Raw genomic sequence first — 26,217 nt, forward strand, 5'->3', positions numbered from 1 at the left:
ACAGAAATTATGAATTATTTGCATTTGTACCTCTATCAGGCAATAAAAACATAAACCAAGGTAGACTAAGACTTTTTCTGTTTTTGCAGAATCTGGGACTGTCCCTTGTCCTTCATCACAGACAATGTCTCAATCGTCAAGCACACTATCTCTGTACAGCAATGGCTCCGACGGGAATGCTACTTTCTGCATGTCCAATGAAGCGTCTGCATCCTCCTCCAACAATGACTTGGCAGCCTCCCTACTCACTGCGCTGCAGGCAGATGGACTGGAGAACTTCAACCCCTTCCTCCCAATCAATCTTCTGCAGTAAGTAGTAACATGCACTCCTGTTGAAGAGTTGTACCTGAAATGCTTTGGTTTTCTTAGAAGTAATGCCATGTATATTACAATTTTGTGTAGTCATTAACATTCCGTTTAAAAACATATTGACTATATTGACTATCAGTGCTCACTAAGTGGGGCTCAAAGTCAAATTATTTTATTTGTCTGGTTGTCTGATGTATGCAGATTGTTTTTACTATCGTCTCAATGACTAAGTACTGTATTGCATATACAGTGTACAGCAGTATGCTGTTTTTGGATCCCAGGGAGTCAGGGAGTATAATTGTTCAGTCTTATAAGTTATTGTACAGAAGAATGTGGGTAAGGCATGCACAGTAGTTTGTTCCTTATACACATGGAGTCGTCATGACCGACTGCCTTAGAACTGTGTTTTTACTCCAGATGTCCATCCCCAGTTGGAAGCACTGAAAAACCAGCATCAGGTAAGTGGCTGAGCCTGTGCACTAACCACTGCCTTCTGCTCTGCAGAACATCTAACCTCTGAGTCCCCTGCATCCCAAAGAAGAGCAGCTGCATATTCATATTTCCAAGAGACAATGGGTCTTCAAATTTAAGCTTTGTGTCTTCGCCCCCACCCACCCACCTCCTGTTACCTAATGTTTCCTATTGAAATGTGTTTATCAACTAATTTTACAATATTGTCCTTATTTTTGCTTTCTTTGCAAAAAATAAAATAATAAGGTATAAAATGTAGCTTGGGGTATGAAATGTAGCTTGGCTCTTTGGTTTAGTGCATCCTTTGTGTCTTGGCTTTTTAGGCGGATGGTGTTAACGAGGTTCCCTACCCTGGCTGGACTGCTCAATAACCCCATGTTGTATCCCAGCTTCAACATGGCAAATTCTGCTTCCTGCGAGGGCTTTTCAGAACAGCGGCCTTGCTTCTTAGGACCACACACCCGGGCTAATAATCCACCTGGTAAGGCAACGGGATTTGGGAAAATAAACGTCCTTGTGCCTCTAAGCTTCGCAGGTGGTGTTACCAGGAAACGGTGTGCTTGAGTTGTGTTATGGCTTTTATAGGCATAAATGGGTTATGGAAATGCCTGTGACTGCATGTTTTGGGGGGGGGGGGGAAACACCTGTGCTAAACTAACATACATTTAATATACAGTTGGTACTCGGTTATGCAGTTTTTATTTTTTTAGAGTATACAGTCTATTGGTTCATGGCACATCAGTTCCAAGTAAAATACTATATATTGTAAGATTTTCCCATGCACCTGTGTCCTAGTATAAATGCATCAAGCAGTGCCCCTTACGGCCAAGGATGACTGGCAAAGCAAAATATTTACATTACTACACAAAGACAATATCAAAGCCTTCTTGTACATGAATGTGGATGCCTATTTATATGATCTGTATCTCTTCAACCTAATAAATAGTTGATATATATATATATTATTGCATTTCATTTCTGGCCATACTATACGTGGCCAGAAAAGAAAAGCATGCAGCTGTCAGCCATCTTCCCCCTCCCCAATACATCTGCATTTCAGTGTTGTTGTAATTGGTTAATCTAATTCTGTAATCAGAGGGCAGCACCTGTTTTCATTTATGACATTGTATGTTGTTGTTTTTGATATTTTCAGAACGACCCCAAATGTTTGTTCCTGTACGGTTACTAGAAATGGGCTTCTCCATGAGACATATTTACAAAGCAATGGAAGATGCAGGTATATAGGAATCTTACAACGTATAAAAAAGCATACCTAAAAGATTTTCAAATTGAATCGTGTGGAATGGAGCTTCATTGGACTTTACTGAAAGGACTGTTTTCAACATGCATGACTGTCATAAGAGTTTTTGTGGGCTTGTGTGTGACATATCTTTGAACCAAGTCAAATGGTTACAGTAAATTCCTTAAAAGTGCATTCCTCCCAGTGTAAAGTTACATTGTTCTTGCAAAGTGTAATGAGTCATTTCAGTATGTGATGCAATTTATAGGTTAAAATAAAACATTATTTTAACTCCTCTGATCTGATTTCCATGCTTTTCCCTCCCAGGAGTCACTGGAGAAGCAGACGCCCGCACTATTGAGATGCTGGCTAGCTGGATGCTGGAGCACCCCCTCACAGAGCAGCAGCTGATAGATTATCCATCCACAGAGAACCCCAGTGAAACTGGAATAGTCTCCCCTGAGGGACCAGAGACCGTCCAGCGGCCAGAGTCACCCACTCCTAACTCCCACCCCGAGGGGGATGAAAGGTACCAAATTTACTTCATTTTGGTTTTTTGTGTTTTAAATTTATTGACCTCTGTTGGGATTTAGACAAGACACACATTTTTTTTTTTTTTTTTTTTTTTTGCCACTTGATCTTTTAAAGTCTGCAGAGTTAAAGGGTCATCAGTTAACATCTCATCCAAAGTATATTACATCCTACAGTACAAGCCACCTTACAACATGCTGCCCAGAGGGAAGAGTGGTTTTTAATAAGCCACTGTGATAGGGGTGTGGGAATCCGCTCTGATTGATTTGAGAGAGAGATTGATGTTGAAATGGCGCTCAGGATTTATTTACACAGCAAACGAGAAGAGACTGCGTGACACATGCGAATATACAAATGTACAACAAAAGGAAAAACAACTAACAACAAAATGTGCCATGAATATGTCTCTTTCTTTTGCTATAAGGTGAGGTCCCATTGACACACCCCTGTACTTTTGGATTTCACAATCCAGAAACTAATCCCTGACAAAATAGGAAAATAGTCAAAACAGTGACCCAGGTTCCAAATGCAGTGGTCAGATGTTTGGTTTATGTTTGTTCCTTTCTACTTGCGTTGTGACGAAGGGCTTTGTTTAGTCTCTCAGCCCGGGAGTGTGTCAGCAGGTTCTTTTTTATGGTGAGACGCACTGCTGAGACCGGCCCACAGGCTGGTTAAGGATACACAGCTGTCTAATCCCTGGCGGCACACACAGCCGATTTAAAGCAAGGCTCACACCTGGCTTGTTTTCCGATTTTCAGTAGTAAATGCAAGAAAACAAACAACATACAGCGCACAGAAAAAACGAAGTACAAAACCACACTCAATCCTGTGTGCAAGGCCTTGCCCCTGCCACTAGAGTCCTGCATCGGGTTGGGTTCGGGTTGGAATGTGAACTTTTTCGCGGTTAGTGGTTCGGGTGTGGGTCAAAAAAATTTTCGGGTCTGAATTTGAATCACCAAAAATGTATTCTGTCCTTTCAGTGTACTCGTCTATAACCCTTTCCCAAATAACGTATTAGAAGGTAAATGTAATGGTATTTCCTGCACTAAAGCAGTCGATTAGAAAGGAGTCGGCTGACTAAGTAGTGTTCTCGGTTTGTATTGCCGCTTGTTTGATATGTCGCAAGATCCTTTTATCACGTCTGCTTGGTGATATTAAAAATGTCTGTGGACGAGGTGAAACAAAGGATAGCGCAGGGTTTATATCATGTAATGGATAATAGTTTGAGAGGTAAATCACAAGTAATATGTTACAATGTTAAAATATAACCAGACCACTAGAGGAAGCTAGCACGCTGTATAGCCTATTGTGGTGTTGCAGCGTGTTCGGCTCAGGTCCTGTAGTAGCGGGTCGTAAAAATTGGACCTGCGCAGGACTCTGCCTGCCACAGCCACCAACACAACTTTGTACACAGAAACACCTGACCTGTATTGTAACACCTGTATTGACCAGGCCTAGACAAGAAACTAAAACCTTATATTTTTATAGCTTTATAAATAATATGCTTATTGTGGAAGAAATAGGAAATCTCATATTAAATATAAGAAAAAAAAAAAACAACTTTGCTTGATGGTGTTGATCTGATTTTATTTAATTTTTTTACATTTTTTATTTAAATAACCTATGCAGACCTAGGTTGTCAACATTGAACTGCTTGTTGAACTGTAACGAAAGTATTTCTTTTGTAGAACTGCAGTGTAAATACATGTGTTGGAGAGGGCTTTGAGGGCTCTTTTTTTTTCTTATGCTGCAGTTTAATCACGGGTCTGGATCACGTTGAAAGAGAGAACTTCCTTGATGTCCACCTGACCCGAAACAGGCCTCCCCCAGCACGCAGGCAGCGCTCCAGTCTGGGACAGCGATCCTTCTTCAGGAGAGCGGGTACGTTCATCTCTATTTGTACAGTCCGACTAGTGAGTGAGCTCTGAACAAACTGCAGTCTTGAGATGGATTTAAATGTAATGTAATGTTCACCTAAAGTCATCGACTGAACAGTAGGGCAGCAGTGTGGAGTAGTGGTTAGGGCTCTGGACTCTTGACCGGAGGGTTGTGGGTTCAATCCCCATTGGGGGACACTGCTGTTGTACCCTTGAGCAAGGTACTTTACCTAGATTGCTCCAGTAAAAACCCAACTGTATAAATGGGTAATTGTATGTAAAAATAATGTAATATCTGTATAATGTGAAATCTTGTAACAATTGTAAGTCGCCCTGGATAAGGGCGTCTGCTAAGAAATAAATAATAATAATAATAAAGTAGAAATGTTAGAGTAAGTAACTTCTAATGACATTTGAACAGCTTTTCCCTCCTTTACCTTTTCATGGTATTTGCAATAGTTCTGATTAGTGCTGTTGCTCAGATATTGAGTTTTAAAGTTTTTTTGATCTGACCTGGGGAAAAAGCTATTTTGAAAAGCCCAGCTCCTTATCGAAGTTGCCAGAATCTAATTTGTCCGCATTCTGGTAATACAATCTCTACACATGCACAGGAAGCAGCAGCATAGTGTATCATTTAAAAGTAATTGAAATATCTCAACATATTTCAACATAAGAAAAGTGGGACTGTGGAAGGTAGTAACCTAATACCGCTATTTCTAATAAAAGATAAGGAGTTGATTCCAGAACGCCGGTTTCACACCTTTTTTAAGAACTTCTTGTTTGCTTTTTAGACTCTCCTTCCCCCAATCTGGTGCCGCCCTTGTTTGGTCGTGAGCAGGGGGCAGCGGACTGGCCTGAGAGAGCTGAGACTCACCCCTTCCCTGCAGAGGAGGAGCCTGAGCTGGGCTTCATGGACGATACGCAGCACGAGGAGTCCTCCGAGGAGCTTTTCACACCAGAGTTCACGAATGCCGAGAGGGACACCTTGTGGATGGTAGAGGTACTTACTTGTCTAATAAGTTGCTATCTTTCTTTGTGTAGTTATCTGAGAGACAGTCTTGCACGGCAGAGGTGCTTTGTGTGCCAGATTAATAGGTTATTGGTTTAGCTTGGGACCTGTCCTTACTGTATTTTTACACTTGTATATGACAGGGAGGAGAGAACCAGACTGAACCTGGGGAGATGGTGGAATGTGAGCTCTGCGAGACTCTGACCTTGCAGTTCAACAGCCATATGAAAAAAACCCACCCAGGATGTGGGCAGGGCGCGGAGCGCCGGGGTTACCGTAGCAACGGTACATACGTTAATGGCTGGTTTGGAGGGGAGTGTGGCTCCGGTAGTCCGTACTACCTGATGTGCAGTACCTGCAGGGAGAAATATCTTGCTGCCAAAATTGACGAAAACCATTTCAAATCCAACAGGTGAGAGATTAAAATCATAATTCTGGTGATATATATGTACAGTCCAGATTGCAATTTTAATTTTATTGACAATACACAGGTGCAAAGAGGCTGAGGCACATTTGTCAGGTTAATATATTTAATATTTTGTACTTTGGATGTTCAAAATAGTAAGGAAAATAAGTGTAGTAAAATAAATATATATATATACACATATATATATATATATATATATATATATATACACATATATATATATATATATATTTTAGCTCAAAGTGCCAGCTATATATAGCGAGAAATACAAAATGTCTTTATCAATGCCATTATTTGTTATTATACATAACCAAAATCAACTTCTATCCTATTGTGATGAAATTTGATTCAGACACATTATTATATCACAAGTCATGGAGAGCATCTTAATCTGGGGATATGGGAAGATGCCTGTCCATCTGTCTTCACTTATGTATACATGTTACACACACACACACACAACCTAACAGATCATTGCTAAAACTTCGATATACCTAGTTCTGGTGTTTTGTGTAGCTATTCTTTTAAACATTCTATTACTTTCGGTCGAGTGAAACTGTAGTTTGTTTGTTTTTTCAGATTGAAGAACTTGGCCTCTGATTTAATTGGGAGATTGGATAACAGTTCGGAAGGTATCTGTCTGACATTATACCTGATGGCTGTATCATGCAGCCTGTCATTAGGGGAATAGTATAGGGTGGTTTATAAAGTTGATTGGGGACTAAACAGCAATGACAGATAATGTATTGCATTCTTGTTTACTATATGCCAACATATGTAAACTGACCTTTTAAGAAAATAACCATTGTTTTTTTTTATCTTTAAACCGAAACACTGTAATATAATATCCATGTACAGTACTGTACAGTAGAATGAAGAAAAAAAAAAACACTTCTTTGTATATACTATACTAGCACAGTGTTCAGTGTCACAGTGAGGACCAGTTTGTTTCAAGGGATTTTATGCGTGTCTGATGTGTTTTACAGAAGAGTGGGAGCTGTTAGACCTTGAGGATGGTGACAGACTGACAGGACTGGAAGATTTTGGCTTCCTTTCGGGGTCTCTAGGGCTGGGTGAGAAGAAGCAGGTTCCTGATCCAGTCCCATTCACAGAACAGGACCCCCTGGGAGCTCTAGTTACAAACGCTACCAGCAACAAACACTCACTGCTTCTCAAAGGTAAGTGTTACTCTACTTTTTGTTTTTGATTATGTTGTGGAAATGTGATCATTCTTAAAGGTAATGGTAAGATGCAGTAACCCTTTTTATACGATTGTACCTGGTTTCCTATCTTTAAATAATACTTACTGTGGCAGGATGGCTGCAGTGGTGACGTCAGACCCGGAAGAAGACACAAACAAACAGCAGCTGTTAGACGCGAACGTGCTTGGTTTCTTTATTAAATAATAACTCAAATAAAAGAGTTGAACAAAACACACACAAAACAAACGGGTACAAGGGCCAAACAAAACAGTAAACAAACACAAACAGGACGAAACGGACAAACAAGTACCGTGCTGGTTCTCCAGCACGTAGTAGCAATTGTTATTTATAGTACACGCTCCTTTCTCTCTCACCCGTTCTCCACTCTCGAACACACCCAACCTTGAGTGGGTGAAAACATGCTGCTTTTATGCAGTTGTACCGAGACTCGATTGCTAATCAATCATTCAATTGGAATCTCGGTACAACTGCACATGAATTAATTAAGTTCAATCCCGTGACACATAGTATACACATTTTATCTGCACGTGAAGTGATGTGCAATCCTTGTGCCTAAATACAAATCTACATTTGAAATCACTCGTGTTACACAGACCCATTTATATCCCGTGTACCAATGACTATACACCAACATTTAACACACTACATGTAACATATAAACAACAATACGCACAAGGCGGGGTCACACTGCCACACTTCCTTATACGCCAAATGTACTACCAGCCTCATCATTTGTTCTGGAAACTGGAATTCCCACAAACAAAAAGTGAGAACTCTGGTTTCTTCCTAACTATTTCAGGCTCACGCAGTGCTGAGGAGAAGGGCTCTTCTGCCAGACAGAGCCTGGGAGAGCAGGCTGCCTCTCTCCGAGATCCCCAGGACCGTCTGCTGGCACTGAGGCGCATCACAACCGCCACACAAATCCTCCTGGCGCAGGGCATAGTCATGAAGGCATTATCCAGGATTTCTGCCAGGTGTGAACAGTAGTAAATAAGATGCTGTATCAGTGTGTGAGTTGCTAACTTGAGTACCAGTGGAGCTTACACTAGATAAGCCAAAGTGTCTTTATAGAATAAGACCGTTTGGCAGGGCCATCTAGTGAGCCATCTATCTAGTGAGACAGCACCATCTAGTGCACAGCTGTGTATTGCTAGCAATACTAAAAGAAATATGATCTTTTGCATCTTTTCACTAGATCAGTGGCGTGCAAACTTTTTAAATGCCACCCCCCTTTTTTAGCATGCATTTTGTTGCACGCCCCACCCACCCCATGTAAATCATGTATTTTTTTCTTAACCACAGAAAGTCCAGATTTAGCTAACTACATAAGCGTATCACAAATTCAACATTTAAAATCAGTCTGTTTTTTTTTTTTTACACTTAGCAAGTGAACATTTAGCTGACATTTCGAACAAATAAAAATCTGTGAAAAAATACATTTAACTTAATTTTTTTTTATTTTATTTTTTTTTATATAACTTGGCGATTCAACATTTACCTAACAGAAGTCTGAAAAACATTATTGTTCAGCAATTAAATCTAAAACAATAAATCTGGGTTTTCACAAAATAGAGTATGCACACCGGGAGCGAAGCGAATGTCACGAATACAGCACGAGTACAAAAAAAAAGACAACTGTAGCAAGTCATGAAAGAAGAGACTGTCTCCTTTTGTGGAGATTAAATAAAATAAATAAAATGCAAAGCATGGGTGGAAAAAATATTCAAACGTGTTACTTGAGTAAAAATACTGTTACTTGGGGGGGGGGGGGGGGGGCGAAGTAATTAAGTAAAAGTCAAAGTATCCTTCTAGTAAACTACCTGGTAAAAGTACAAAAGTATCTGAAGCTGACACCCTGGATTTGAAGCTGACACCCAGGGATCCTTCAAGAAGTTGCTTGATGAGATTCTAGGATCAATAAGCTACTAACAACCAAACAAGCAAGATGGGCTGAATGGCCTCCTCCTCGTTTGTAAACTTTCCTATGTTCTTATGTTCTTAAGAGTACTCAAGCATCAGAAGTAAAAAGTAGCCACCTGAAAAAAAAACAAAAAAACGTCCTGCAGACCTACAGTATGTATTCCCTTCTGATATCATTTACCTTCTCCTGCTTGATGGAAGAAAATCTCTATTCTTATTGTACACACACTCTGAACACAGTCTGTCAATGTCTACTTCCTAGCTGTCCTTACTGTATCGATTTAAATTTACAATAGCAATTTTTTTTTTTTTTTTTTTTTAAACTCAAACTTACTGTTAATCAGCGGCTATAGCAACTACTCTATGTTTTTATTCACAAGTTGTAAAACAAATGGATGCAGACTGACATTCAATAACTTTATTTTAACGGATCACCAGCAACACAGACATGGTACCTGTTCTCTGACAGCACTTGGACTAAACTTTATGAACACAACAGCACGATTACCAATAGCACAAACAGTAAATACTGATATTTAGCTAGCTGTACAAATATGCATTCAAATCGTATTTAAAAAAAAAAAAAAAAAAAAAAAAAAGTTATCGATAACAAACGCTTCACAAAACAGGGTACGAACAGCTGCATGCAAGTAGAATATTTTAATTAAGTCCAGTACTGTATTAAACTGTTATTTACACCGCAACTGGAAGTAGCCTACAGGGTCCACCACTTGTATTAAACCAGAGAGCCTGAACAGACCACGGATGTTTTTTGAGAAAACCACATTACTCATGGAATACTGAGGAAACGCTTAGCAACACAAACAAACTAGTTATTCATGAAATCAGGATAAAACTATTAGAAAAATGTAATTTAAATTTTGTTTAACGTATCCATATTCTAATAGCGTTTGAGCCCTCAGGAGCCTTCTCACCTTCAGTTCGGGCATGTAACTGCATGAAACGGACATTGCCACACGATTAAGCCCACTCCTTCAGGCTCAAATGCTTAATTTAAATCTCAAATCAGGAATTTAAATTTTAGTCACAACCTTTATCCATGAATAAAACACAATTCATGAAACAATTCTAGGATCAAATGTGAAATCCTGTTTTCAAACATACTATGTCATCATCAAAGCAAGCAGACACTGAGCATGCGGCTCTGCTTTACCCAATCAGAATCCTGGCCAGCGCAAGAGTCAGTGTGCTGAAAGAACGAGTAACAAGATGCTTCTGGGAAATGCAGTGGAGTAAAAAGTACAATATTTTCTATACAAACGTACTTGAGTAACAGTACAAGTATCCCAAAAATAAAGTACTTAATAAAGTACAGATCCCGAAAACAAATACTTAAGCAGTGCAACAAAGTATTTCTACTTAGTTACTTTCCACCCCTGTTACAAAGAAATAGAGTATGAGTAATATAGAGTATAGAGTAATTAGCATACATGGAAGTCGCCATTTCAGCTCTGTTCACTGCAGTTTCACTGACACACTTGCTGTTCTATCCTTTTAAAAATATATACTGTATGTGTGTATATATATATATATATATATATATATATATATATATATATATATATATATATATATATATATATTTTAACAGAACTGCCCCTTTAGTCATAGTTCCCCTTACTGCCTCTCTGCGCCCCCCTACTTTGCACACCACTGCACTACATGACTTAAATTTATAAAGGGGAGAGGTTAATGGTTACACTGTGGTGTACCAGGTGTATTTAGAGGTTAGACATAATTGTGAGAGCTCTATTAAAACCATGGGGGTGCTTTAAACTTCTATGTTTTAAAAAGTCACTGGGATGAATGACTGAAATAGAAAATTACACAAAGTGAATCTAAACAACAAGAAAACGATATATTAGTTAAGGTAACAGTTATTGTTGTTGTTCTGAACTGACATTTCATGCCCAAAAAATGTGTTCTTTAGGGAGCATATTGTGATATTCTGAGAATTGTTGCCTTTTTAATGATTTCGGATTAATGAAGTAGATGGTCTGCTTTTGCATTATGCCTTATGTCCTCTCCCCCTCCTTTTCTATCTCCAGTGGCTCAGTGTGTAGCCAGTCTAGTGGTCTGGAAGCCCTGGGCCTCGCTGACATTCGTATCCTGGTTCGGTTAATGTGCCTGGCTGCAGCAGGAAGAGTTCACACAACCATTGAAGGGCTTGGATTTGGAAGAGGCACCAGTGCAGAGAAGGCAGGCTCCATCTTCCTCACCTTCCTGAGCTCAGCCATTGGCTGCCTGGTATCAAGCAGTCCCTCAGCTTACCGGGAGCTGGTAGACATCTGCACCCAGGTAGCAACAGACATTAATTCATCTCTTCTGTGATGTACTGTTGTTTTCCTGATTCAACCCCTGTCATTGAAGTTAAAGACTATGCTTGTGCAAATGAGCCTGGCTCTTTTGAGCAGTGGTTTAGACACTTGCTTGGTGTTCACCGGTTTGTACCTATTTGATCACACAATTATGTAATTGAATTTTTGACAACATGATTTAATAGGATTTGTCATTACCTGCTAATGGAAGAATTTACCATTGCCATGTTGATAATTCGTTCCTAGTAACAAACACGTATTAATTACTGTTAAATAACTGTAGTTGAACTATATAACACATCCACTGCTGCCTGCCACCACCACCTCATGAATTCTCTGTATTTAATAAATTACTGTACTTTTCTTATTTACCTTGACTTTGTTCAGGACTTGATTGCTGCAGCAACAGGAATGAATACTGGAGCCATCAGTGACCCACAGCAGAAAAAACAACACTTTTCTACATTTAAAGGACCAGCAAAAGAGACCAAAGAGGTGACCTCCCCAATGTTCCTGGTAACTCAAACCCTGGTCTCGCTGCTTACACAGAAGGGTATCCGCCACCGACAAATCCCAGAGAGAGCAGACACAGAGCTTAAGGGTGAGAGGTTGGGAAATCAGACATTAATTGCAAATTTAATATAAATAAACTCTTATAAACCTTATACCCTGCAATGTAATTCCCATACAGCTCACAACAGATTATTAAAACTAAATGAAAATGTCTCAAACCAATATATTTCGTATTACTTTTTTATATTTTAAACTTTGATATGAGATATAATGTGATGTACCTCCTAACTTACCCCTGCCTAGAACCTGCCTCAGAAGCTCGTTTAAGTGACATTGTACATCAAGTCCAATGGTTAGAGTTGAGGACAGGGAGCCAGGGACTTGTGGTTTAAAATCCCACAGATCCTGACTCGCTTTGTGAACGAGTACTTTACCACCCAGTTGTGGTTGTAGCTGTTTTCCAATGGAAATATTGCATTTGGGTTACTCTGGTTATTAGCTTTTAGTTTTTTTAAATTGGTTTTAACAATGATGCCAGCTATTTATTTTAATTTTTAACTGTTTACTTGTTTTGTAGATGCTGGTAGCCCTGTGGGTCTAGGTACGTTTGTGCCACACTCAGCTGTACGTGTTGGGCCTCTGGAGCTGGCCAATGCACTGGCAGCATGCTGCCTGTCCGCAAGACTTACCAACACAAACAGGCAGTGGGCTGCTCAGCAACTTGTGCAGGCTCTGGCTGCATCAGAGAGAGACAATCCCATCAGACCCCAGACTTACACAGACATGGCAGGGGACCTGCGAAAGTGCCCAACAACAAAACTAGAAGCACATCACAACAGGGTAAGGAGATACATACTGTAGTAGTCTCCCAGTTGTATTTCAGAAACACTATTGGTATTCTAATTTCTTTCCAATCAGTTTTAGTTTTAGACATGTACTGGTAGTAGAAATACCCAAGATCACAAGTAGTAGGGATTTATAATTCAACTACATTTACACCACTCTAAACTGCTTTGTATTGACCCAGGTCACAAGTTGCAGTTGGTGCAGTGAAAAGGGCTTGCTTGCCACTGGTGCCCAGGATGGAACTATGCGACTGTGGAGCATCACCAAGACTACTGGGGAATTGCAGTGCAGCATTAGGTAGGGAAAAAATTGCTTGAATTTAGCACCTTACTGTGCACGATAGAAAATCCTTGGTTATTACCTTTTTGAACAGAAAAAAGCAGTGTTATTTCTACATCCTCTAAGACAGGCGTTCCCAGACTGTGGTCTGCGGCCCAAAGGTGAGCCGCGACGCAGTCCCGAGTGGGCCGCGGAAGCAACGACTTTCTATGTATTACTAATGAAAATTAAAAAAATAAGATTCAAATGAAAAAATAACAATTTAGATTAACTTTATTTACAGTGTTACAGATTTTAACATGTTTTTCATTTGTCATTTTTCTTAAGAAGTGCTAATAGTGGGCTGCAGTGCCTGATACAGCTGAACAGTTTGGGGAACCCTGCTCTAAGACTTAATAATAAATTAGGAGAAAGCACCTGTGGTAATATCAGCTCAATTTGTGTTGCTTGATCCCTAATAGCATGGAGAACTCCGGCCCAGACAGCAGCATGGGGATTGAAATGTCTTCAGTTTACTGGAGTGCTGGTGGGACGTTTCTTGCTGTTTTCCAAGAGAAGCTGGTCAACATCTGGACAGTAAATGGTAAGAGATCTTTGTTCAAATGGTTCTGTATCTGAATCCTGTTCACAACGTTGTTGGTCTGGGCTAGGGGCTCACGTGGCCCTTAAGATCTTGTGGGTTATGAAGGAAACTCAGCTTGGGATTGTTCACCTCATCACACTTCAGCAACCCCTACTGGGCCTCACCCCACAGCTTCAGTAGCTGAAAACATTTGCTGCTTAAAAAAAAAAACGATTGGCATGAAGGAAGTTCCCCATGATCTGAATTCCTCCTGATCAATAAGTGGGTTGCAGCAGTAAAGCAACAAGGAAATTGGGCATTTCATTTGGTAGAACTGTGGTAAAATGAATATAAAAAAATGGATCACATTAATGCCATGATTTCATGCATTGAGAATCTTGAATAATATATAGTCAGTGGTGCTAATGATCGTGAGAGAAACATTTTTGTGTATTTTTTGTTGTCAGGTTCACAGTGTCATGTGGAGAGGCAGCCCTCGTGGGTGACAGCCATCTCATGGGTGGATAATCGCATGCCGTACCCCAGCCAGGGAGCTGCAACCAAGGGTGGATCTGCTGAGAATCTGCTTGTCGGCAGACTGGATGGATCCCTGTGCTGGATAGAGATCACAGAGACGTTTCACATTGAACACATTGAACTGACTCATTGCCAAAGGAATAATGGTGCGTCACTGAAACATTTAGTACAGTAAAAACAACAATGATGAATTGTGTGTCCTGGGTTCAGTTACATTGAGGAAGCATATACATTCCTACATTTATTTTTTGTTTGGTCCATGAGCCTTAACCATATCTAACACACTACTCCTGATTTCCTGTATTCACAGCAGCTGTTCAGTGTATTGCCTGGCACAGTCTGGATAAGGCTTTTGCAGTTGGATACCCAGATGGAAAGATTTTGATCTCCACCACAGAGCCCTATGACACAGAGAGCCCGCTCATACTGTCTGCCTTTCCTGTAAGAAATACCCCAGCGGGAAGAAATATCTGTCATTCAATTATGGGCGGGGGGGGGGGGGGACTTGTACAAGGCTTTGTTGTGAAATATAACTAACCTGTATTGTTAAGCTATATTATTTACCAGTAGTAAAAAATATATAAATGTTTAATATAAATAGTACATTTTGCCACTTTGGACTTCAGTTGCCTCCTAGGTTAACCTCTATAATTTATAATTATTTTTCTCAGGAGAGCGTATCTGACCTGAAATGGGACCCCACAGGCCACCTGCTGCTCTCAATGGCCAGAGCTGATATGGTGAAGATCTGGGGCCGGGTGGGAAGTACCTGGCTTACTGTGCACTCCCTGTTTCACACTGCCCAAGTTAATGCTGCTGTGTGGTGCCCACTGCCTGGCACTGGCTCTGACCCCAGACTGATGCTGGCTGTGTAAGTACAAAGCATACGAAACAGAATGCCACCTTTCCTATTTAATATTCCTTTGATATGTACATTGTGTTATGTCAGGCTAGTTGAGGAACCTTAATAATCTGTGCCTATTTTTATTGATTCATTTATTTTATTTGAATGATGCCACGTTTTGTGTTTGTTTTTACAGAGGGTGTCAGAATGGCCTTCTATATGTGTGGACTGTACCACAAGGTGGCACTGCTGTATCACTACCTAACTTTTTAAACACCGCTCAGAACAGAGGGAGGATCATAGAGGTAAAATACATCAACATTCATTTTTGTCGTCAGTTGTTCCAAAATAGATATATTTTTTCAGTTCTATATGATTTCATGCTGAGGCGCTAGGGAGGCTTCACTTTGGTTAATCCCTGGGGCCAGCATCACCGCCGTTGTGTGTGCTGCTGCACAAAGGGAGGCAAATAGACTGATCCCTGGAGCCAGCATCACACTTCAGACATCAACACCGAGCCAGTAGGAAGTACACGTTACCTGGTGGAGGAAAAGCACTGAAGGTGCATATATTACAGTGAAGCAGAGCCCAATATTAGCATGAAGTAAATAACAGCTACTCTCATGTAATGAAAATCAGTTAGAAATCTGCAATTTGTACAGTGAAAAATGTTCTCTCTTAAAAGTTGTTGTTGCTGTTTTTATATTTACTAAACAAGGGTTTTTAACAAACAATGATATTGCTTACTTCTGTTTAGTACCAGCAGCGGAGCAGTGCAAAGTGTGTCTTCAGACTGAATGGTCACATCACAGCTGTGAAGTCAGTGTCCTTCAGTCCCAATGGGATGGCTTTACTCTCTGGAGGATTGGGAGGCCTCCTCAATATCTGGTCCCTTCGGGTATGTTGAAAACAAAAACGAAAAATGTATTGTTAAAAGTGAACACTTGTTCCAATTAGGCGGGACTTGGTTATCTTGTTTACAAATTCACGTCATAGATATTTGGTGCTGGAATGTACGTGCCATATTTAAGTGTAAAAGACTGTGTTTGATAAACTCTAAATCTGAATCACTGTGTATTATACAATATTAGCTGCTTTAGCTACAGCATCTCCTTCCCCAGCCTATGTCAGCCTCTATAAAGAGCTACAAAGGCCATCATTGGTCATTTTCTTTTTTTCATCCCTGCCCCACAATCAGGATGGATCAGTACTGCAGACAGTTGTAACTGGCTTGGGCTCTGTGGTCAGCACTGCCTGGATTCCAGATGTTGGTGTTGCAGCATGCTCTGGAAGGTCAAAGGTCAGTCCCTGTTTAAGCACCCAAACCTGCTAAATTATTGATTGTAAGATAGAAGACAATAAGCTAAAGTAATTTTCTTTGTGTTCATAAACTGGTATGAAACTTTTTTTATACTTTTATAAACATTACAATGCATGTATCTGAACCCTTACTGTGATGCTTCTGTTATCCACAGGACGTGCTGCTGATCCGCTGCACCCCCGACTGGATCTCTCACAACCACGTTCTGGCCTCCTGCCGCATGGTCCTCCGTGCTCAGGGCATCGTGGGGCTGAACAAGGCCCCCTGCATGACGGTGTTTTTAGAGAGACTACCCCTTCTCCTGCAGGAACAATACAACTATGAAAAGGTAATTCAGTCAGCAGCAAACCAAAAAATGCTCTCCAACTTACTATATATATATATTGCCTTGTTTGCAGGGTATTCTTTCTACAGCAAAGTTGTGCATATGCTGAGAAGTAGTACAAATGGTATACAGTTATTCAGTGAATGTCAGTGTTTTTAACTCATTACTCTTAGCAGTCATACCATTAATCACAATTGCATAGACAGTTAGTGGTGTGACGTGCACACATTTGATTGTCTAGCAGTGTAAAGTTGCCTCGTTTTTCCCCCTTTTACTTAGTGCCACATGACTGCTGGTGATCAGCTTGTCCACAGTGCCTTTCTCCAGAGCCTGGCCTCCTTGGCGGTGGGGCTTTCTCTGGAGCAGCTGCTTTGCAGAGCCCCTGCTGCCCCTCACCATGCAAACTGCAACCTGGACCTGAGCGCCACAGAATGGGGCTGGCTCGCAGCTTTCTCCACTACTGTCAAGAGTGCCGAAGCATTTGCCAAAGGAACTGCCTTCCCAGAATCATTCCGTGTTCCTGATCTAAGACCAGTTGGTGACTCTGAAATCCCCAAACCCCTGGTAGGTTGATTTCATTGCTAACATGTTGAAGGGCTCTAATTTATTATTATTATTATTATTATTATTATTATTATTATTATTATTATTATTATTATTATTATTATTATTTATTTCTTAGCAGACGCCCTTATCCAGGGCGACTTACAATCGTAAGCAAATACATTAAGTGTTACAATACAAGTAATACAATAAGAGCAAGAAATACAATAACTTTTGTTCAAGCAAAGTACAAGTGTAACAAACCACAATTCAATAATACAGCAGATAATAGTGATAGTTACATCAGGATATGATTAAATACAAAATACTACAGGTTAAACACTTGGCAGATTACAGTATTCTGAAGTACAGGATTAAATGCAGTAAAATAGGGGGCAGATAGGGGCAGATAAGAGCAAAATAAAGCACATTTAAATGAAGGGTGATAGTGTCCCAGGATACAAACAGAGGAGTTCTACAGGTGCTGTTTGAAGAGGTGAGTCTTAAGGAGGCACCGGAATGTGGTCAGGGACTGGGCAGTCCTGACATCTGTAGGAAGGTCATTCCACCACTGCGGAGCAAGGGTGGAGAAGGAGCGGGCTCTGGAGGCAGGGGAGCGTAGCGGAGGTAGAGCCAGTCTTCTAGTGCAGGTGGAGCGGAGAGGTCGAGTGGGGGTGTAGGGAGATGAGGGTCTGGAGGTAGCTGGGTGCAGTCTGGTCAAGGCATCTGTAGGCTAGTACAAGAGTCTTGAACTGGATGCGAGCTGTGATCGGGAGCCAGTGGAGCAAGCGGAGTAGTGGAGTAGCGTGAGCGAAGCGAGGCAGAGAGAACACCAGGCGGGCAGTGGAGTTCTGGATGAGCTGGAGCGGACGGGTGGCGGACGCAGGGAGGCCAGCCAGGAGGGAGTTGCAGTAGTCTAGGCGGGAGAGTACCAGGGCCTGGACCAGGAGCTGGGTAGCGTAGTTTGTGAGGAAGGGTCGGATTCTTCGGATGTTGCTCAAGAAGAATCGGCAAGTGCGTGCCAGAGTGGAGATGTGCTGGGAATAAGAGAGGCAGGGGTCCAGGGTGACTCCGAGGTTCTTAGCGGAGGAAGAGGGAGAGAGTGTGGTAGATTCCAGAGGAACAGAGATAGAGATATCAGAGGAGGGGGAGGGGGAGGGAAAGAAAAGGAGGTCAGATTTAAAGAGGTTAATTTAATAGTGATGTTGACTTTGATGTAAGCACAGTTGACTGATGTTGTCGCGTTTAGAAAGTGCATTAATAGGCTGGCCAGTAAAATCCACATTATGTAAACTACAGTAACTGTTGAACTTAACACATATTCTTCTTTAGTCCTTCAATTTGTATACATTTGGCTGCAGTCCTCTCTCTCCATTTTAATTTTACATTACAGAGGGGTCTGACAACTTTGTTATCAACTTATACTGTATACACCAATATACTGGCATTTTAATTTTAATAAGTGTAACAAAGGTTTAGTGAGTAAATGTCTGTGTAAATAATCCATCACTGTTTTTTTTTCTTCACATAATGCAAGCTATTAAACCCAGAAAAAGTTCCCCTTGAACTACCCTGCTTTTCTTATGTTTTCTTTTCATTTAAGGAACCAGTTACCGGTTGTGTCTGTACATATGAAGTTAGTGCTTTAGTTATATAATAGCTGTTTGCTTCTCAGAGTAACAGTCGTGTGAAGGTACACTGCTAAAGTGAGGACTTGTCATGCTTATGTGATCTAGTTAGGTGTTTTAATCCCTTTCAGGATAACAGTAAATGGAGCATCATGATGGATGAACAACTGATGTCCTGGGCCACAGCCAGACCAGAAGTAAGTGTCTCTATACACGCTACATTTATCTATTGGCTTTTACTACCAGTTTTGATAATGATGACATATACAGCAAAGCATCTTTTAAATCAGCTTGATGCACTGTTTATTTTCCCATGTTGTATGCTATTAAAAGCTATATCTTAGAAGCCGTTGACCTGAATTTGACCAATTGTTCCACGGTCTCTGTTTTTTAATGTCTTATGTGTAGGTTACATATTCTGGTTTATGGTTTTGTTTGTTTTTTAACACCTTTGTCTACTCTGTACAGTAGGTTGTATGAGGTTCCACTTCTTATAAAATGTTAACTGTTTTACTGTAAGCCTAAACACCAGATTCTCATATTAGTTTGAAATTTGGGTTTATAACTTTAAAAATTCTGTGCAAGTTTTAGCCAAGACAGCTACGCAGCGGTCAACTTGCATGTAATACTTTTATATGAAATATTTCATCTTAACACTTTAAAACAATAATTTGTCAAATCACAACATTGAGTGTTTATATTCTTTAAGTCACAGGATGTATGCACCAGGATACTCGTGATTTCATATTTGTTGTTTTTTATTAAAAAAAAAAAAAAACTTCACTTTTAGTCAATGGGAAATGGTGACAACCACCTGCTTTTATTTGTTCAGTTTCACTCATGCTAATTTGGAGAAAAAAAGTTGCACCCGCACTGTGGAACATCAGTATATGAGGCAGATTTGGTAAATGCTTTTTTCTTGTACAGGACTGGCAGCTAGGGGGGAAGAGTGAAGTGTTCCTCTGGGGAGGAGGTCGTCATGGGCAGCTGGCAGATGCAGGAAGCAACCTGCTGGTACCGACACTCGCTCCCTCCCTATCCCAGGCACAGCAGGTATTGAGCACCAGATATGTGTCCTAAAGATGCATTTAGATTAAGAAATGACATCAGTGCATAGCATTACAGTGTTGCATATTTCATTACAATCTAGTTAATATCAGCAGAGGCTGGATAGTCGTGTTGGGCCACATTTCTAGTAGAACAAAGTGGAACTCCCCTTTAGCTTTCATTTAAGAAGACTTTTACTTTGCATGTCCCCCACACAGATTTCAACTATAACATATGTCCTAGTTTCATAATCTAAGTCGATATTTTTTGATATTTTTTTTTACATGGGGTTAAACTAACTTTTGTATTGCCAACAAGAAATGAAGCCAATATAATGCATCTTAATTTATTGTCAGTTGTGTAACTTGAATGTCTGTCCTGCAGATTCCTAATTGTATGTCATTTGGCTTGGCTTGCCTCATTCAGGTTGTGTGCGGACAGAACTGCACGTTCCTAGTTCAGGCCAATGGGACAGTCCTAGCCATCGGGGAGGGCAGTTACGGGAGACTTGGCCAAGGAAACTCGGATGATCTGTACACTCCCACTGTCATCTCCGCACTGCAGGGTAAGTGAGCCTGAAATAGAGGAGGAGGTTTCGCACACAACTGGAGTTCAGCACAAGGTTGCAGACGTTTTTTTAATATATACTGACTCTTTTTTTAAAATATGTACAGTACAATAGAAGTCAAGCTAACAGTTGTCTTAACGTAGGCAAATTAAATACAAATAATCAGCCTCTATTTGTTCAGGGCCAAGAATCTTGATTTCACCCTATCCACACTACCTAAATAAAGCACTATCAACACATGTTGAAACCAAGTGCTTGCAATTCATTTTACTCCCAGTTATGTTTTTCAATCCATAATGATGCATTATTTATGTAGTGTTAATACCTGACCCAATTCCTCCTTAGGGAGGTAGTCAGGTTTGTACGGATCAGCAAAGGCTAACACTGGAGCCTAGCTGCAATTGTGGGAATGTTATATACTCAACCAGCCCGGATGACGCCAGAACAAGGAATTGATTGACCTTGCATATGTTCTGTGTCTGAAACAACATTAGAACACATGCCAATAAATTGATAGTGTTTAGATATTATTAGTTAACATAGTGGAAGCAGAGTTCACAAAGTACAGCTTCACACACAGAAAGTTAGGTAAGATATTATATGTATGTGTGTGTGTGTATATATATATATATATATATATATATATATATATATATATATATATATATATATATATATATATATATATATAAAAAAACATGGCTTGGAAAAATAACAACCTCTGATTGGTTAAACATCATCACATGACTCATGGGAACCGCACAGCCCGTCGTGGTTTATACATATATGACAGGCACTCATTGAGTGTGAGGGGGACAAGCTTACCTGAATCCTCTCCTCTCCTGACGACACAATGTCTGTGGTCAGAATATTTAAAATCTATAAAACAGTACTGTGTATTGATTGCTAGGATGTTTAACTGTAGTTAATGCTTTTATTGTGCTGTTGAAATGTCTAATTTCAGTTCACTATCACGTTTGCTCAAATGGTTTACTTCCCAACAGGATTATTTTATTAAACAAAAGGTTATTGTTTAGTAATAAGAAATCTCCTCCTTGTTTTGTAATCTCATTAAGCACTAGCCATGTGGCCTTTTCAGATTCAACCACTTATAGTTGTGTTCCCAACTCTCACAGACTTAGACAGTGTGTGTAACTGAGAAGATTGTGAAATTATTCAGATAGTAATTTGACCTATAATAGAACTGCAGCAGATGCTCACCCTAGCAAAGACAGCTCTAAAAATGTGTCTAAAAAAAAATAATGCTAGCTGTGCATGGTATCCCCACATTGACACAGTTTTTATATTGCTGCCTGGACCACCTAGCATGGTGAAGTTAATGCTTAAAACATTTGTGGCGTTTGAGGTTTTGTTTTGGTTTTAATATTAACACATTTTGTAAATCATTTACCTTGAATAGTCTGAATCCTGCCAAGTAGGTTAGAAGTTTTAGCTGAAAAGGCTGGTGTATATTCTTCAGGACTGTTTTTCTGCTTTTAAGTACTACATTTTAAAGTAGTCTCATAGGTGTTCACTAGATGACGGTGGCACTTACTAACACAAAAACACTTGTTTGGTTATAGTCTGTGTTACATATGCCATTGGCTGGCAATTAGAACCGAAGAGCAACTTCTGAGTTATTGCAGAAAGAACCGCTCGGAATGATGGCAAAGAGAAGAGGACGCTAAAAACCATTGTGAAAAATGTCATTTGACATTACTTACTTAAGTACTGTAATTCATATACAGTTCTAGATGCACAAATATCCTTTGTGTCAACAAATGAACTTAAAGTAAAATGTTGAAGACATTTTCCGATTTTTAATGAATTACTTTATCAGCTTTGCACACAGTGTACTACACTGATGTGCTGTGTGCAGGGCTATAGAATTATTTTAGGGGATCAAGCCTCAGGGGTGTTACAGTAGCTTTGAGATTATTAAAGCAATAACTGGGGTTCAGAACACGAGAACCCATAAGAAAAAATGTATTTATTTATATTGTCATCTGGACTGACTGGCCTCATCTTTACAAGATGGAAACTGAATCATGAGCCATATTGAAATCCCCAAACACGTAACCAACAGACCTGGGACAAATATAGTTGGATTTGATATTTTATTTGTAAACACCAACTATTTCAAAAAGTTGAAATATTTAAATATATACGCTCGAATGAATCCATTTTGTTTTTAAATATTCAAATATTAATTGCACAAAGTCAAATACTACTTGAAAATATTTAAATATATGTGTTATTTTGAAAACAAATATATATAATCTTCAACTATTCCCAACTAGTTAATGAATAATCAAAAACTAAAACCTAATTATTACCCTACATGTATAATTATGTACCAAGTCTTGCAATTACCACATGGTGGTTGAGGAGGACTTCTAATGAAGAAAATGCTAAACATATTCAATTCAATAACTTCAAAACAGGCCATTAAACTAGTGGTTAAAGATATTTTATTGTTTTCATATATTTCAGTGAATTGATCAAATTAAATATAATTGAAATAGTTTCCAAAAGATAACTGAGTGGTTAACAAGGACAAGGCTTAACCTGCTTAGAATGCAGGGTAATAATTAGGCTGCTGTATGCTACAGTTACATATTAGTTTAAAGTATTTCAATGTATTTCAACTACTTTACTCATATTTAAATATTTTCAAATAATAGTTACTTTCTGCACTCTGTATTTAATTTGAGTGGCTTACAGACTTTGTTGGCCATGCTAAGCCTTGCTACTTTCCCTCCTGTATACCAGGCTATGTGGTGACTCAGCTGGTGACGTCCTGTGGGTCTGACGGGCACTCCCTAGCCGTGTCCGAAAGCGGCGAAGTCTTCAGCTGGGGGGATGGGGATTATGGGAAACTCGGACATGGTAACAGCGAAAGGCAGAGACGACCCAAACAGATTGAGGCCCTGCGGGGGGAGGAGGTGGTGCAGGTGAGATGATGAGTCAGGACTGGAAGTTCACCAGCGAGAGTAGGAAATTAATATTCAACACTTACTCAGAGTGTTACCTACTAGTATGGATGCATCCACATGTTAGAAATAGTGTTTATCAAAATTAACGATTTCATTTGTCCGTTCCTGGTCCAAAAAATATAATCAATGATGAGTATTTTGATTTGATTATGTCCAACTGTAATAATTTACTTCCACAAGTTCAGTCTCAAGCTTATATTTCACTTTTTAAAGAAGCTTTACATCAGGGATGGCCAAAGTTAGCCCTTCCAGTCCCGGTTGTCGTTCCAATCCTGTTCTAAATTGTTTAATTGGACCAATTAAACCTTCATTCAGACCCTGAAGCAGTTAATTACATAATGTTACCTGCTAAACCTGGAGTGGAATGGCCCTCCAGGACTGTGATTGGACACCCCTGCTTTACATGATGTAGTGCTGTGCTTCTCATCTTTTTATTATTATTATATTTGTTTTATAGGACTAAGCTAAGGTTAGGATACAAAATCTATCTTTGGGCCCTGGGTAAAACATTCAGTTTATTAAAATGACTTACACAGTTAACATAATGTCAGATCATTGGAAATATAAGTCAAGCTCCTTCTTTTATGTCTCCCCAGCTCGCTTGTGGTTTTAAGCACTCGGCAGTGGTGACTACTGATGGCAAACTGTTCACATTCGGGAGTGGAGACTATGGCCGTTTAGGACAAAGATCAACGTCTAACAAAATGTTACCAGAGAGAGTTGTGTCCCTGGAAGGTCACGTCATAGGACAGGTAAGCATGGTTTTATTACTGAACCAAGCCTCTCTTTTTTTTTTTTTCTCTCTAATTTCAATTAGATTTATATTTAAGTTTGGGAACACAACACAGTAGTTTTACATAGTTTTAGTCGTATTCTTTAATGCAATCATTTTATTATTTTCAGATGTACAGTACACTCTCCTGTTCTTTTGTCTGCAGGTGTCCTGTGGTTTAAATCATACACTGGTAGTGTCCTCTGATGGTATGACAGTCTGGGCGTTTGGAGATGGGGATTATGGGAAGCTAGGCACAGGGTCTTGCACTGTCAAGTGCTATCCACAGGTAACAGGGGGCATTCTAAAGTGACTAGGGAGTTTTTGTTTTTCAGTTAGTTGTACTTTGTGTTAAATTGAAAAAGTAGCATTTTCTTTCTAACAATAGTCGTCTGATTGATGTATCTGTTTTTGTTTTGTTTCTTTAGAAGGTGGAACAGCTGTGCAACAAAGGAATAAAGAAAGTGGCTTGTGGAACCCAGTTCTCAATTGCACTTTTGAAGGATGGGCATGTGTACACTTTTGGACAAGGTTAATAATAATAATAATAATAATAATAATAATAATTAAAAATAAATCTTCTTAGCAATCTGATTGCATAAAGCCACAATTTACCTGTCCGTAGGAAATGTTTGTGCTTTTAGGTTCATGATTCCAAACAATATATATAAAATGATAAAGATCTTCTAGTTTTGATTGACAGAATTGATTGGAGATGCACTGATTTACACTTGTGATTTACTATGACCACTCAAAACAAAACAAATCACAAAGCAGCCTGAAACTTGGTATAGGCCAGATAGAAACTTGCAATCCTGCTGTTTTTCAGTAGGGTTCTCTGGACCGTGGTTCTAATTGGTCAAATATACAATAAAGAATACACTCAGATCAGCCATCTGTTGGTGCAAGCAAACACTTGTTATTGGTGTATGTGGCATCTCTTTAGGGCATCCTTAGAGCAGTATCTTCACAAAAGTATATCTGATGCACGAGTGCTATCTAATTATTTTTCATAGTGCCTGTTCGTGTTAGAATGTCTGGTTCAGCATTTTAATGCTGGAGACACAAGAAACCCTGTATACAAAATAATCAACCTGAGGATTATACCACATGAAAATGTGCTGTCAAAGTATACTAATGTTGTTCTCAGAGCGTCTGATTGGGCTCCCGGAGTCAATGCAGAAGAACCATAACCATCCACAACTTGTGCCAGCACTGGAGAGTGTCTTTGTGGAAGATATTGCGGCTGGATCAGAACACATGATGGCTCTGTCCTCTACAGGAGACGTCTATACTTGGGGGTGTAACTCTGAAGGGCAGGTACTGTAAATTGCAAATCAATTTGTTAAAAAAAAGTGTCAAATACACTGCAGTCTTTTTAAGAGTTATTTGCATTTTCAGCTTGGCCTCGGCCATTCAAACCCAGTGAAAGAGCCGACACTGGTGACTGCCCTGCAAGGGAAGAACATTAGACAGATTTCAGCAGGACGGTGTCACAGTGCTGCCTGGACCACCCCATCTCCAGCTGCCAGGGCCCAAGGTCAAACCTAAAACTTTGATTTGATTGGTAGAATCAAAAGAAGTATTTGCCATTAATGCAAAAAAGCAATGTAATATCAAAGTAAGAAAGATTCCTTAAGTGATTGACCTACAGAATTTTTTTATATTTCGTTAACAGTCTGATTGTATTACAGGCATCATGGCACCTCTCCAACTTGGCCTTCCTCAGTCCATTCCCCCACAGTACAACGCACTGAAAGACTGCAACCCTGAGGATCTAAATGCCCGTCTCAGGGTCCTTTACCACTTCTCTGATTTAATGTACAAGTCCTGGAGACTGCTCAACCTCAATCCAATGAATCAGGTAACATGTTATACAGTATTTTGGGCTAATTTCACAAATGCAATTACAATTGCCATTATTAAACAGTGTGCTATAAAAATATTCTTGTCAGTTAAAGACTTTTGTCTGGTTTCACAGAACATGATTGAGTACTGATCTTGGACTAGTCATTTTGGCTGAAATGGACCAATTTCTAAAGCACTCAGAGAAAGGGGTTCCAGGGTAGATGTTATGAGCATGTAAAGAG

The 26,217-nt window shown here is 39.8% G+C and overlaps 1 protein-coding gene across 9 annotated transcripts in view; it reads left to right on the forward strand.

Moving 5' to 3' along the window:
* LOC117973139 (probable E3 ubiquitin-protein ligase HERC1) overlaps positions 1–26,217 on the forward strand; it is a 67,106-nt gene that overhangs the window by 34,025 nt on the left and 6,864 nt on the right. For 6 of the 9 annotated variants that reach the window (XM_059019684.1, XM_059019733.1, XM_059019781.1 and 3 more), the window contains exons 40-72: positions 90–309; positions 1,104–1,261; positions 1,934–2,017; positions 2,348–2,549; positions 4,305–4,432; positions 5,220–5,428; positions 5,581–5,849; positions 6,444–6,496; positions 6,851–7,042; positions 7,887–8,061; positions 11,077–11,326; positions 11,734–11,947; positions 12,437–12,699; positions 12,887–13,002; positions 13,446–13,567; positions 14,014–14,229; positions 14,394–14,524; positions 14,755–14,954; positions 15,124–15,232; positions 15,685–15,825; positions 16,126–16,227; positions 16,403–16,576; positions 16,853–17,137; positions 18,876–18,941; positions 19,672–19,797; positions 20,218–20,356; positions 23,132–23,313; positions 23,952–24,107; positions 24,294–24,416; positions 24,556–24,658; positions 25,278–25,447; positions 25,529–25,667; positions 25,822–25,991. In XM_059019684.1, coding sequence (XP_058875667.1) covers positions 90–309; positions 1,104–1,261; positions 1,934–2,017; positions 2,348–2,549; positions 4,305–4,432; positions 5,220–5,428; positions 5,581–5,849; positions 6,444–6,496; positions 6,851–7,042; positions 7,887–8,061; positions 11,077–11,326; positions 11,734–11,947; positions 12,437–12,699; positions 12,887–13,002; positions 13,446–13,567; positions 14,014–14,229; positions 14,394–14,524; positions 14,755–14,954; positions 15,124–15,232; positions 15,685–15,825; positions 16,126–16,227; positions 16,403–16,576; positions 16,853–17,137; positions 18,876–18,941; positions 19,672–19,797; positions 20,218–20,356; positions 23,132–23,313; positions 23,952–24,107; positions 24,294–24,416; positions 24,556–24,658; positions 25,278–25,447; positions 25,529–25,667; positions 25,822–25,991 — 5,387 coding nt within the window. The remainder of the gene's footprint in view (positions 1–89; positions 310–1,103; positions 1,262–1,933; positions 2,018–2,347; positions 2,550–4,304; positions 4,433–5,219; positions 5,429–5,580; positions 5,850–6,443; positions 6,497–6,850; positions 7,043–7,886; positions 8,062–11,076; positions 11,327–11,733; positions 11,948–12,436; positions 12,700–12,886; positions 13,003–13,445; positions 13,568–14,013; positions 14,230–14,393; positions 14,525–14,754; positions 14,955–15,123; positions 15,233–15,684; positions 15,826–16,125; positions 16,228–16,402; positions 16,577–16,852; positions 17,138–18,875; positions 18,942–19,671; positions 19,798–20,217; positions 20,357–23,131; positions 23,314–23,951; positions 24,108–24,293; positions 24,417–24,555; positions 24,659–25,277; positions 25,448–25,528; positions 25,668–25,821; positions 25,992–26,217) is intronic. The other 3 variants (XM_059019768.1, XM_059019782.1, XM_059019797.1) reach the window with 1 other exon arrangement.

This window comes from Acipenser ruthenus, chromosome 1, assembly GCF_902713425.1.
Source record: "Acipenser ruthenus chromosome 1, fAciRut3.2 maternal haplotype, whole genome shotgun sequence".
In the NCBI taxonomy this organism is placed as follows: Eukaryota; Metazoa; Chordata; class Actinopteri; order Acipenseriformes; family Acipenseridae; genus Acipenser; species Acipenser ruthenus.